The following is a 13,400-nucleotide window of genomic DNA, read 5'->3' as shown; positions in this document are numbered from 1 at the left end:
TGCTAACAACTTACAAGTCTTTGTATATATCAAGGACTGTTAGATTGTCTCAACCATGGCTTCAAATATATAATAAAGTAGCATTATATATGAAATTAAACGTGCATGAATGCTAAAAAGTTTGATAATTAAACTGAAACATCAGAAAATTCACTAGTAGTTGTATTAGATAGCAATAGTATGGTCAAAGTGGGCTAGTAGAATGGACTGTTCTATTAACTGCATGCTTGGTTTTGGAGAAATCAACCTAAGCACAGAAGTTGTCTACCTGAATGACAGACTTTGGCATTCATTTTTCACCAAATATAGACAAAATGTTTGGTTTACAAGCATTTTGAGGAACTGTAAATCGAATCAAATCTCATAATTTAATTTACCTCATCTATCAAGACAATGGCAGGTGGAGTGCTGGTTCGGCTAATTCATCAGGGGCGAGCTTTCTACTAGGTTTAAACCCTCAACTTGAGGGCCCCTCACTCCCTGCCCGGAGGATTGTGAGAGGAGGTAATTAAATCACGGGATGTATCTTAGTGACGCAAGATCTGAGTGCTTGCTTTTTGCCCTAAGATTGATATCCTCTCCCATTGAGGATTCAAACCCGGGGTATTCGTTGGATCACTCCACCCACACTCAACCTTTCGACCACTGAGCTATGCCTCAGGGCACTAAACCAGATTGAACTTGCTCGGTTGCTCTGCTTAATGCTTGCTCTCCATGTTTCACCATCTGTTGGTTTGGTAATACCACTCCAGTGTCCAAATCCCAGCTGCTGATTTGCTTAGGGGATATGTCAATAGCAATGCATTTCAGCTAAGAAATATCCAGGAAAAAGTTACCAATTAGAAAGTCCTTTTGCGATTTCATCTGCAAGTTGATCTGCTTGATTGTTGAATGAATTTCTTGCATATTAGGATGAGAAGAATCACCTCCCAAAAAGCAATGGACTTTACTTTCTATTTCAGTCCAACTGCAAGCAGGTTGCTTCTTAATCCCTTGCTCTTTCATCAAGCCTCTCATTCTTGAGATCTCCCCCCACATCCCAGCTGCAGCATATATGTTAGACAACATAACATATGATGCTGAATTCCGAGAACCCAGTTCCACGATTTTCTCCCCGGCGAGCATTCCCAGTTCCAAATTTGAGTGAGCAAAACTGCTTGCAAGAAGAGCACCCCAAGCAGCAGAGTCAGCTTTGAAAGGCATCTCTTGGGCGATCTGGAAAGCTTTCTCCAATTCGCCTGCTCGCCCTAAAATGTTAATCAAACAAGCATAGTGCTCAGACTGGGGACTAAGTTTGTAGGTTCTAACCATTGAATCAAACCAAAACATGCTCTCTTTAACCATCCCTGTATGCGCACAAGCAGACAATAAGCTGAGAAACGTTATCCCATCCGGTTCATGTCCTTTGGATACCATCCGCTCAAAGAATGCAACGACTCTCTCATACAGGCCATGTTGCGCAAAGGCAGCTATGATGGTGTTCCAAGAAACAAGGTCTGGGTTGGTGATAAGTTCAAAAGCGAATTCAGAATCAAGAATGCTACCACATTTACCATACATGGTAATCAAACCATGACATGCCGGGAAATTGGATTCCAACCCAGTTTTAAGAATCAATGAATGCATTTGTCTCCCTATAGCTATTGATGCAAGATTTGAGCATGCATTAAGAGCTGAAACAGCAGTGGAAATATCTGGCTGTAGACACATCCTCAACATTTGAACGAGTAAATTCAACGCCTCCTCATTGCATCCATTTTGCACATAACCTGGGAAATTCCAAGCAACATATGTATGAAGAAAGTACTTATGAAGGATAAACGGAGTGATCCCTCCGAGGAACATCATGTAATCATCAGTTTCAGTAACATAATTTTGTGAAATTTAAATATTTATCGAACTGATGAAAATTGATGCCATATGATATCATCAGAAGAGCTGAGTTATTTAATAAAAGTCAATTTCTAAAGCAATATACTAATGTCAAGCTCACACTTGTTTACCAATTTTACTTTTGTCTGCATACCTGCTATCATTGCATTAAAGGCAACAGTATCTTTAGAAGAAATCCCATCAAATAGTATCTTTGCTTCGTCCATGCGAGCCTCCTTGAAGAACCCTACTACCATGGCAGTTTTAGCAACAATATTCTTAGTTGGCATCTGCTCAAACAAATTCTTTGCCTGATCAAACCTATTGTTGTCTACATATCCACTTATCATCACAGTCCAAGAAACTTCATTTTTTGTTGGCATATAATCAAACAACGCCCTAGCCTTGTCAACTTCTCCTTTCTGCATATATCCATCTATCATGGCAGTATAGGAAATGACATTCCTCCTTGGCATCTGCTCAAACAAGCTCCTAGCTTCATCCACCATGCCATACTTGATGAACCCAGCAATCATTGCATTCCATGAGGAAAGGTTCTTCTCAGGCATGGTGCTGAAGTACAGGCAAGCATCATCTAAGCAATCATTGTGTACACAACCAGCAATCATTGAATTCCAAGACACCACATTCCTCTTCGGCATGGACACAAAAAGTTTCTTGGATTGGTCCAGACGCCCATGTTGCCAGTACGCGGTGATCATTGAATTCCAAGACACAACATCTCTTTCGAGCATTTGATCGAACAGCTTGCGGGCAGATTGGATCTTCCCTGAGTGAGATAACTCCACAATCTTGAGATTGCAGGAGTAAATATGGTGGGCCGAAAAAGATGAGAGCTTGGGGGAGTTGCGGGAAGAATAAGGTTGAATCCAACAGAGGGAATGGAGCTTTGATCTTATGGACATTAGAAGTGGTATTATGGGAATTAGCAAAGAACTAGAGGCCTAGAGCAGACCATAAAAACATTAATCTCAAGGCTACATAAAAGAGTTTTTTGCACTTTTAGTCTCAGGACTATAGTGGCGCTACTTTTAGTCCCACGACTATAGTGGCACTGGCAGAATTGATCCACGACTTTTGAACCTTGCAATTTTAGTCCACGACTATTGATTTTTTTTCAAAAATGGTCATTTCGGCCACTTTTCCGTCAAAATTCACCAGAAAAAAAAAATTCTCCATTTTTAGCCGGGTTAAAATTGACATTTTACTTATCTCAAAAAATTAAAAGAAAAAAAATTGATATTTGACTACATACAATATTACTGGGCTACATACTACTGTCCCAGGCGGCGGAGTTCCTGGAGCAGGCAGAGCTGTCAGTAAGCGGCGGAGCGGCCTTCCTGGAGCAGGCAGGGCTGTCAGTAAGCGGCGGAGCGGCCATGGCGTTCCCCGAGCTAGTTGGGTTATCCGGCAGCAGCATTGGAGTGGTACATGTACTCCACTGCCTGGGGCAGTAGTATGTAGCCCAGTAATATTGTATGTAGTCAAATATCAATTTTTTTCTTTTAATTTTTTGAGATAAGTAAAATGTCAATTTTAACCTGACTAAAAATAGAGATTTTTTTTTTCCGGTGAAATTTTGACGGAAAAGTGGCCGGAAGGACCATTTTTGCAAAAAAATTAATAGTCGTGGACTAAAATTACTAGGTTCAAAAGTCGTGGATCAATTCTGCCAGTGCCACTATAGTCGTGGGACTAAAAGTGCAAAAAACTCCTACATAAAAACATTAAGCGCTCACTAAAAATGTTTTTTTCTTTCTCTATTTTTATACAATAATAATAACTATTTTATATCGAAATATCATATTACATATCAATTATATATATATACTCAGTGGAGGCGTTATTGGTTCTTTGTGTTTCAGTAGGTTGAGAAAGTATATGAACAGATACTACAATGTAATAGAGCCAGTAGCATTCAAAAAAATATATATATATATATACTCCGTACTTGATAACAAAGCTTTAGAGCTTTCTTACTTCTTATTGTCCTATTTGATAAAATAGCAAGCTTATCAGCTAATTTTAATTTAGAGAAAATTTTAATTTTGATTTATTGACTATTGAAGTTGTGTTAATTGCAACACTTGACTATTAAAAATGTTAATTTAGTACCTTGACTATGCAATTTCTATCAATTTTGGTCACACCGATCAAATTTTTGGTGAAAAGTAACCGGAAAAATTTTAATAGTAAAATAATAAGGGCATGTTGGTCTTTTCATCTTTTCTGTTCTTCTCCATTGGGTTTCTTCCAAGCGCAGAACCCATGATGGGTTTGTAACTTTGTTTGCATCAAGAGCATTTAGACCAAGAAAATTGACAACAATGGCTTCAACCACATCCGTGCTCCTCTTCTCCGACATCCCTCTCGTCGATGGGTGGTTTCACTTTCTACATCCCTCTCGTCGGTGGCTCCATGTGAATTTTATTCAAAGACTAACTAAAAAAGGGGGAAAATGAAAATTGAAATCCGGCCAAAACTGATGCGTCGTCGTGCATACGATTGGTGTTCTTCAATCAAAATATTGACCTAAGAACTTGCGCATGCGTTTCCTGAGAGTGCTTTCCTTCTTCTCTTTGTTAAGATCGTGTTGGTGTAGGAACTGGATCCACTTCCGTAGGATATGGCTAACGTTGTCGCGATTGTTTTCCTTCGTCAAACGGTTTGAATTTGAATCCTTGGTGCCGTGATTGTTTTCCGGTAAGCGGTGGTTTGACACCTTCTGGATAGCATCCTGTCGGCAAAGATGGCGGGGACCGTTACGGTGGAGGAAGGGGATCGTCTTTGGCATGAGACAGTGGCGAACGGCGCCTCTGCTGCGATTGATTTCAACCTTATCGCTATTGTTATCTATCAGAAAGTATGAAACCTTCTCGTCGGCGGTTTTAGGCAAGTGTTTCGAAACCTTAATATAAGTCCTTGGTTAATCAGCTTTTTGTAACTTTAAAATCTTAAAACACTGACAAAACAATTTTTTCAATTAACTAACAGCTAATTGTTATTTACCAAACACCCAAATAACTAACAGTCATTTATCAAACGGGTCATTATCAATTTCTCATTTGCTAGCTTGCTAAGCTCATCTTCATAACACAATAATACTCCCTCTATTCTATTTTATTAGAAATTACACTAAAAATACTATTAAACACAAAAAAAAAAAAAAAAAAAAAAAAAAAAAATCAAATTTAAAAAAAAAATTATATAAAGAAAATAAAAAATAAAAAAATATAAAAAAGAATCAATTTAACTAACAAATAGTAAGTAGATCAAATAAAATAACACAAATGGGAGTATTTTTTATTAATACTTTCTACAAAATAAATCATCATTTTGTTTATATTAAATTTGCAAATAGGAGCGGAATAGAAATTATCACATAATAACCCACTACATTAGATGCAAAATAGGAATAATAATATTTGTTCGCACAAACATTTGAGTTGTTGACAAGAAAAACAAACAGTTTGATACTAGCATCTTCTTCCCCAAAACAAGACACCAACCAATTACATCACACAGCCACCACCAAAACTGAAAGAAAACAATGGCGCCTAGGAACCAACTGCTAAAGCTTCATTACCATCTTCTACCTATATAACTTGACAGAGAACCAACAACCAGAAAACACTACACTTAAGCGCGTTCGCCCCTAATCCTCCTGGCCAACTGGATGTCTTTGGGCATTATGGTCACACGCTTAGCATGGATGGCACAAAGGTTAGTGTCCTCAAAAAGACCAACAAGATATGCCTCAGCTGCTTCTTGGAGAGCCAGCACAGCATGACTCTGGAAACGCAGGTCAGTCTGCAAAACAAACCTTTGTAAGGGAAAAACCCAGCCAAAATACAGAAATCAATCTATGGAAGTAGTAACCACTCGAATTACCTTAAAATCCTGGGCAATTTCACGAACCAGCCTCTGGAACGGCAGCTTCCTGATCAGGAGCTCAGTACTCTTCTGGTATTTGCGGATTTCACTGTGAGATTAAAAGACAAAGAAACAAGCATTAAACTCCTCTATACAAACACTATTCCATTAACATTGAGTAACAGTTGATTCATAACTCTTCAGCTGATATACTCACCGAAGAGCAACAGTTCCAGGGCGATATCTGTGGGGCTTCTTAACTCCACCAGTAGTTGGGGCAGACTTCCTAGCAGCCTATGACCAAGATTACACAATATCAGGCAAAGACACTACATACCCCACCATATGCAAGAGTTAATTGAAAATGATTAGAAAAGAAACCTTGGTAGCAAGTTGCTTCCTAGGAGCCTTTCCTCCTGTGGACTTCCGAGCAGTTTGCTTGGTACGAGCCATCTGAAAAATTACAGCAACCATATCAGTAAATTAGCAGAGAATCAAGATAAGAAACATTGGGGTCAAGCACAACAAACATATGAAGAAGAATCCAAAAACTGATTAACAAAATTAAATTAAGCATAAATAAATTTGACACAGGATCTAAAAGAGCACCAAAGATCGTAGTTACATAATATTATCCCCAAAATTGTCATCTCTTACATCAAAATTAGAAAACAAAAAGAGATTAGAGTGTCTCAGATATTCACCAGAATGTAGAAACTATAGCAAAATTCAAGCAATATTCAGGATGTACGATAACCAATAAAGCTAACAAAACCCTAACCATACGACAAAGATAATTAAACAGGTAAATCACAACATTTTTAACAAATACAACAATTAGACTAAATCAAACCCGAATGCAACCTGCAAAATACTTCCTCAAACTCCGCACAGCAAATGGCGCACTTCTCTCTACCCTATCCCACTATACATCTCTGTCAAAAGAGATACTCCTTAATATCTATCTAGTTATCAATTAACTAAGATATATTCACGCAATTGATAATGGAGTCCTGATCTTTCGATTCTCACTAATAATCAAGGCAAGGCTAGTATCAGGTAATTACCCTAAACTCAACCAAATCAGACGATGATTCACCAACAACGCCATAAGATTTGTAAAGAAAATCAATGGATACGGATAATTAAGGAGAAAAATACTAGCGAAATTAGGAGAATTCTCACCTCTCAGATTTGCAGACCGTCTTCTTCTTCTCCCTTTCGACTGGAGCGAATAGCAGAACGTTCAAGAGTTCGATGATTGAAGGGTATTTATGGCGTCAAAGGTGTAAGGAGATATGGAAATGGACGGACAGGATTGGTTGTCCCTGTGCTTTCGAAGAACTATATCGGACGATAAATACATGGGTTAGTTGTGTTTTCTAATGGGAAATGGACGGTTTGGATTCCGTGTTAGAGGTTGACCCGGATCGCTAAGTCTCAATACTCCATTCCTATTGGTTGATAAATAGACCAATTAGCAGTTGAGTTTGTTTAACTCCAAAACCCCACTACAATCTCTAATCTCTAATATCTATTACGGATTAATTACGAAATTAAAATTAAAATGCCCACTGCCCAACTACCAACCACATTATATCATATTTATATTACGGAGTACTTTATTAAATAGTGAATTTTAGGTGATTTTTGCAAGTTTTAACTTTTAAGGGATTACTATTAATTAGTGGATTAGAACATTTTTATTAGTTTTAATACACGTGTAAAAGAGAGAAGATTTGAAATTATTGTAGAAAATAGTGAATTTTTGTCTCAACAGTGAGTCTTACCAAAAAAATAAAAATTGCTCCTAAATGCTCGTGAGGTGCAAAGAAGCGTCCAACCGGGCGCGTGCATTCCACGTGCCAAGCTAAGCGCGTAAAAATTCTTTATATATATTTTTCCTTCATTTATAAGACTTTGGGGTTGTTTACTAACATAAAATTTTGTAAATTTTCTATAAAATTTTGAAAAATTAGAAAGAAGAGCGTTTGCCAAAGGTATTTTCTATTTTCAAAGTAGAGAATGGTTCTCTATTTAATAGGAAATTAGAAACTTAATCAAAAGTTGTTTTCTGATTTGAAACAAGATGAACAATAAAATTAAAGCATGAAAGGCATCAATTCTCAGTGCGAGCTTTTATTTTCGTTATTTCTCATGTTTCTTTGCTAGATTTATCACGGTCTCTTTGATTCACAACCACCATCTCACACCTTCAATTCCCCTCAATTGCTCATCCTTCGACGACGACGAGACCAGGGTTGAGTGGGCGACGGTAGTCCGTACTCGACGATGACGAGACCAAGACTAAATGGGTACCTATAATCAGTAGTTGACAACGATGAGACCAGCACTAAGCGGGCGACGATAATCCGTTATTGGTGACTCTCTCATCTTCATCTACATCGTATACGTGGCGGCGAGTTCTGTGCATCCTTTTGCAACTGCTGATGCTTTTAATTGGTGTGCTGCTTGGTTATATTTGCTTAATTGATGTGGGTGTATTGGATATGGTGTGGTCACTATGCATTTGCTGATACTTTTAAAGAAACCAGAGTTATTTGTTTGAATTAGTGCTATCATGGAACCTAAACTTCCTCATATTGCCTCAATGGATATGGTGTGATATGGTGTGGTTACTGCCAAAATAGGTACTCCATACTTAGATAATTTGTGTTATTAGATAAACAAGTTTTCAATTTTAGTTTTCGAAAACATAAAATATAAAACAAAGAACGAAAGTAAACAGAACTTTTTTTATAAATAAGACTGCACTTAAGATTATTATAAGGGTTGAATTTATCTGACCTTCAATAGGCTACAGTGATATATCGATCTCAATGATTAAGTTTATTTGTGAATAAATCAAAATTATGATATATATGCTCAACACACCTCATCACGTTCGAAGACCAATTACTTTTCAATTGGCTCCCATCTCTTATATCAAGTAACGTGGAGATTCAAACTCATGACCTTTGACATTGAATTAACTCTGATATCAAACTGAAACATGTGTTCCATTGGAATATTATATATACTCAACAACATAAAATTGCAAATGTGACATTAAAAGAAAAAAATGTTTTAGAGAAACTAGGATGATTTAAATAAATAAAATAAATGTAAATCTAAAATGAATACAGGTGGCTCCTATTTACAGGAAATCCTCACTAATTTTTCTGCACACTAGGAAAATTAAAATCCCAACAAGCTAATTCACCATTTCACCACTAGAAAGCCAGCCTGTAATTTGGAGAAGGCATTAACATTAAAATTAAAATTAAAATTAAAATTGAAATTAAAGCACAATGACAACATAATAATGCCCTCAACTTCTGCAAAAGGAATTTTGTGTATTGCAGAGCGACTGAGCGAGAACCTGAAGCCTTATACAGAGTAGTTTTTATCTCTACAGCTCTATCAAAAAATGCATATGAAGAAGTTCTTTGGATTTTAGCCATCACCATAGTCTATATACCAGAAAGGGCGTGCCTGATTATGCATATACTCCACTGTCTGCCCGTCAATAACCACTACTTACCGAACGCGAAAGTAATTGGCAACTTTAAGATGGTTTGCAAGGCGTCTGATAACTGGTTGCACGGATATGGAGTTTGGAGAGAATGAATCAGGAAGCTCAGGGAGGCAAACAGGCAAATACTGGTCACTATCTTCCCGTAGGCAAAACAGAGTGAACACGGCACGGCAGAAAATAAATCTGGTTGAAATGAAGAATAAAACATGATTTCGATTCACATCAAAAGGAGAATAAATAACCTCATTAAACCCCGAGGTGATTACCTAAGCAGAAGACGTCGGAGAAATGGATCAGACAATACTTGAGCCCAAACCAAGTCTAGGCTAGTTGTTGTACAGAGCATTATCTCCCACTCAGAAAATGCAGTAGAAATGATGCTCTCAGCATCATTATAGTGTTCCTGGAATTAATCAACAACTGAATAAGAGAAAAACAAAAATACCTCTGAGAATTGTCTATTCGGCAGCAATCAACTTACAAGATCATCATCCATTGGATTGATGCCAACCAATTCACAGAAAGCCTGTAAAGGAGCAGCCAAGAAGAATGTGAACTGACTCCCATTCCTCATTGCACCAGAGCTAGGCTTCTTAAATAATGGTCTCAAAGGAGATAGAAGTAAAGCACATCTTTCTCCTCTTTCTGCACCTTGGAGAACCTGGAGTGATGCATTGATATAATCAGTAGATGAAAAAAGAACACCTCATTCAATGGCGATTATACACACACACACACACACACACACATCTGTGTGTGTCTCGTGTATATCACAGTTAAAATTAAAAAAAGCAAAACAAGTATCATTTCTCTACTTAATGCTATAGGCCCGTTCTCCTAGTTCGCTAAATAAGATTGACATGGCCAATAAAGAAGACTACACTTCCAAAAACAATCTAACCAAAAAACCTAAATTGTGTCCCATATGTGGTGGAGATAAAGATACAGTTTTGACAAACCTGCCTTGAATGCATGGCTGTTGTCACTATCAATAATTATGAAAAGAGGTCTTCGTGTGAAGGGAATTAGATCCCCTGGGTATAGGTTGTTTAGACCTGAAAAATACATAAGAACAAACAAATCAGATGATTAGGTAAAGAATTACAAATAGAAAAAAATAGCGTGGAGATGTACCTCCAGTTCTGCTAGGACCTAACCACAAATAATTCTCAAAATAGCCAGTGGAGTCTCCCTTGCCACTTGTATGATTCTCATGCAGGGAGCTAATTTGTTTTTGAGATGTCTGAGAGAGAGCAGTGGGCTTCACAAATTTTCTGGAACTTGTAGAGCTTCCCATCAGTGATGAACTAGTCTGACCAGTACTCCCTGGAAACAGAACACAGGTATGATTTTCTTGGCAAGGTCATCATTAAAAATATATATCTTTATAAAATTAATTTAAAAAATAAAAAAGAACCTTTGAGTCCCATAAACTACAAAAAGGTAACCTGATGCTGAGAGGTATAATAAGATCACACTTTCTGAAGGAAGCTCCTCGATTATTTTGGCAATGACCTGCAGTTATAGAAGTGAATAAGCAATCATAAAAAAAAAAAGGGTTCAAAATGGATTGCAAAGCATAATAACTTTGAACTCACTGCTATCAAGTGTGGAACAGAAGGCCGATAAAGCACAGCCTTTTTAGGATTTGGAGGAAGGTTTGGATCCATCATGTCTGCAGCCAAATTTATATCAATCAGTCCAGAAGTCAAGGATTGATCAGCTAATAATCCATCTTCACGTGATTCAGCTTGTGTCTTCTGATAGAAAGACCCACTGGGTTCCCATTCCAAACATTGCATCATTCTAAAAGTGTCTAAAGTTAATTCTGCAAATTTGACCTGAAATGGCACCAAGTTCAGATTATAAACAACTTTAAATTCAGCATCTAATCAGAGAAATATGAATATTTGAAAACTCATTTTCATGATATCTTGTCAGCAGTGGGTCTTGAAACTATGGGATGCTTTAAACTCAACATCTAGACAACAAAATAAAAGGATTTCACAAAACCTCATTTTTATGATAGCTTGTCAGCAGCGCATCTTGAAACTTTAGGACCTTATTAGCATGAAACCGGGCCACATATGGATGGGACAATGGATATGAATCAAAGAAAGCACAATAACGCAAAGGCCTGACGATTAAAGAGGAAAAATCAGCTTTCGTGAATCGAACAAGTTCTTGCACCACCAGCTTCCACTCTTTGAAGTTTGTATCCTGCAGTTACACACTTAATATAGTTGGTCATACAAACAGCCAGATGGACAAAAGCATTCTTATTATGGATTTATGGTACTCCATATTTCTTTTCATGATCCAATATATAAATATCCATTTGTTTTCTATGCTCATATATGTATCCAAGTATTGAATGTTATCCATGTTACCACAAGCATGACAGATTTGTACAAGTAATTGATATATATATATATATATATGTGTGTGTGTGTGTGTGTGTGTGTGTGTGTGTGTGTAGAACAGGATTCCATTGTTCCAGAGTTCTTTGTGTGCACATGAGGTACACATGTCTGTTTGCTGGATATATATTGCATTTTATCTAAGTAAATCCCAACTGATCAAAATAGATAGACTTTTGTATTTGTCGCATTTGTAGAGTAAAAAATGGCAATGTGCAGTAGAAATCAGACCAATAAATGGCCATCTCCTCCCAAAAAAAATGGAAAAGTACCTACAGATGCATTATGTAACTGGTAGCTACAATGCATATATGTTGTAAAAGTGTGGCTTGATTGGGCCTATTCCTTTCATTAGTTAATCAGAAATCATTTCACATTTTTTGAGGACCTTAGCTTTATGAAGTTGAAGTGCACCATCGTTATCTTTACATTAAATCCCACATTTTCATAATTTGGTATTGAAGTTAAATAAAAATATATTTCCTTGGTACTTTTTTCTCTTCCATTTTCATCAAAAACACAACTCTGTGACATGACTACCCGCCTACCTTCCACCCTCCAGAAATGTACCAAAGTGTAGAATAATTAATTGATAGAAATGAAGTTAATTAGGCAAATAACAGAAAGGGAGAAAATTACTAATCCATTGTCTAAAATGCAATGTATTGTAGTTCCACAGAGTAGAACATTCCAGTCCCAATATCGGCTCAATAATGTCAACAAATTAAGATTTGAGAATTGGTAATTCTGAAAAGCAAGTAATGGGAGAAATTGAAACTGTTCTCTAGATGCAGAAACAGAAGCAGAAAGAGAGTTCATCATACCGCAAAAGTGGATTTGCTATCGTCGACGAGAGACTTGAAGCGATCGACAAGCAGTTTGACCATCTCTGACCGGTTGAGAATCAACGATACCGTCAGAAACCTGGCATAGAACCGGAGTTCCTTAAACCGCACGCCGCGATCCTTGGCGGAGCCCTCGAAATACTTGCGGTTAAGAATCGCCTCGTAGAAAATGTAGGATTCAAAGAGGAAGCGAGCCTCGCTGGTGCGCATGTACTGGCTGAAGTACAGCTGGCCAATCCGCGAAGCAATCTCACCAATCTCCCAACGCTGCAGCCCCGAGTCGAGCAGCTTGCCCCGGTTCTCTTGCTGGAACTTCCACAGCCGCATGTAGGCCTTGAACACCTTGTGGAAGTAGTGCTCGGTCGGCGCTCCGCTGCCGTAAGCCGGCAGGTCACGCACCCTAGCGAACTTCTTCTCCGCGCTCTCCACCAGCGCTCTAAACATCCTCGGAACGACGTCGCCCCCTTCCATCACATCACATCACAACCGCCGCCGCTATCTCGCCGGAGCTCATCCAAAATTTCACATTGAAAAACTGAAAAAAAAATAAATATCACACAACTTTACACACTCACAATTCCGTGCATATACATGCGTGCGTGTGAATTGTGACAGGTCGGCTAGGAAATTGAGAAATTCTATTTTCCAGGTTGTAGCTGGGGAATATGTTGTGAGCTTTTGTTTTTTACATAAAATTTTTTGGTATTTTGTCGAAGGAGGCTTTTCGGTTCAGAGGGTTTTGCAGTTGCGGCGGTGGGTGGTGGGGAAGATTTGTTTGGAAGTATCGGGGAGAGGGTGTCTGAGAGTGAGAGCGAGAGCTTGTGGGGGCGG

The 13,400-nt window shown here is 38.0% G+C and overlaps 3 protein-coding genes across 3 annotated transcripts; all 3 read right to left on the bottom strand.

The window, feature by feature from the left end:
- Window positions 1–2,883, bottom strand: LOC109167496 (pentatricopeptide repeat-containing protein At4g02750-like). Its single transcript, XM_019316518.1, has 2 exons — window positions 2,027–2,883; window positions 1–1,769 (listed from the first exon to the last, which is right to left on the bottom strand). Exons 1-2 carry the CDS (start codon window positions 2,796–2,798, stop codon window positions 811–813), a joined length of 1,731 nt encoding a protein of 576 aa, XP_019172063.1. The 5' UTR covers window positions 2,799–2,883; the 3' UTR covers window positions 1–810.
- Window positions 2,884–5,268: 2,385 nt separating this feature from the next.
- LOC109167707 (histone H3.3) lies at window positions 5,269–7,059 on the bottom strand. Its single transcript, XM_019316798.1, has 5 exons — window positions 6,952–7,059; window positions 6,148–6,219; window positions 5,984–6,060; window positions 5,785–5,875; window positions 5,269–5,703 (listed from the first exon to the last, which is right to left on the bottom strand). The coding sequence occupies exons 2-5, from the start codon at window positions 6,217–6,219 to the stop codon at window positions 5,533–5,535; spliced, it is 411 nt and encodes a 136-aa protein (XP_019172343.1). The 5' UTR covers window positions 6,952–7,059; the 3' UTR covers window positions 5,269–5,532.
- Window positions 7,060–9,043: 1,984 nt separating this feature from the next.
- LOC109167747 (protein SCAI-like) lies at window positions 9,044–13,400 on the bottom strand. The gene is made up of 9 exons (XM_019316874.1): window positions 12,549–13,400; window positions 11,318–11,524; window positions 10,903–11,145; window positions 10,753–10,819; window positions 10,439–10,630; window positions 10,268–10,359; window positions 9,786–9,965; window positions 9,571–9,707; window positions 9,044–9,487 (listed from the first exon to the last, which is right to left on the bottom strand). The coding sequence occupies exons 1-9, from the start codon at window positions 13,038–13,040 to the stop codon at window positions 9,307–9,309; spliced, it is 1,791 nt and encodes a 596-aa protein (XP_019172419.1). The 5' UTR covers window positions 13,041–13,400; the 3' UTR covers window positions 9,044–9,306.

Source organism: Ipomoea nil, unplaced genomic scaffold (assembly GCF_001879475.1).
Source record: "Ipomoea nil cultivar Tokyo-kokei standard unplaced genomic scaffold, Asagao_1.1 scaffold3169, whole genome shotgun sequence".
NCBI lineage: Eukaryota > Viridiplantae > Streptophyta > Magnoliopsida > Solanales > Convolvulaceae > Ipomoea > Ipomoea nil.
Note: the sequence above shows the minus strand (reverse complement) of the source record. Positions and strands in the feature narration are given on the sequence as shown.

Excerpts from the sequence above, each read along its gene's own strand:
- LOC109167496 (XM_019316518.1), bottom strand. The coding sequence starts at position 2,798 with ATGTCCATAAGATCAAAGCTCCATTCCCTCTGTTGGATTCAACCTTAT. Across the intron at positions 1,770-2,026 it reads CTTTAATGCAATGATAGCAG|GTTATGTGCAAAATGGATGC; the intron begins GTATGCAGACAA and ends GGAATTTCCCAG.
- LOC109167707 (XM_019316798.1), bottom strand. The coding sequence starts at position 6,219 with ATGGCTCGTACCAAGCAAACTGCTCGGAAGTCCACAGGAGGAAAGGCT. Across the intron at positions 6,061-6,147 it reads GGAAGCAACTTGCTACCAAG|GCTGCTAGGAAGTCTGCCCC; the intron begins GTTTCTTTTCTA and ends TCTTGGTCATAG. Across the intron at positions 5,704-5,784 it reads AAATTGCCCAGGATTTTAAG|ACTGACCTGCGTTTCCAGAG; the intron begins GTAATTCGAGTG and ends TTTGTTTTGCAG.
- LOC109167747 (XM_019316874.1), bottom strand. The coding sequence starts at position 13,040 with ATGGAAGGGGGCGACGTCGTTCCGAGGATGTTTAGAGCGCTGGTGGAG. Across the intron at positions 11,146-11,317 it reads CAAGCTATCATAAAAATGAG|GTCAAATTTGCAGAATTAAC; the intron begins GTTTTGTGAAAT and ends GTGCCATTTCAG. Across the intron at positions 9,966-10,267 it reads ACAACAGCCATGCATTCAAG|GTTCTCCAAGGTGCAGAAAG; the intron begins GCAGGTTTGTCA and ends GCATCACTCCAG.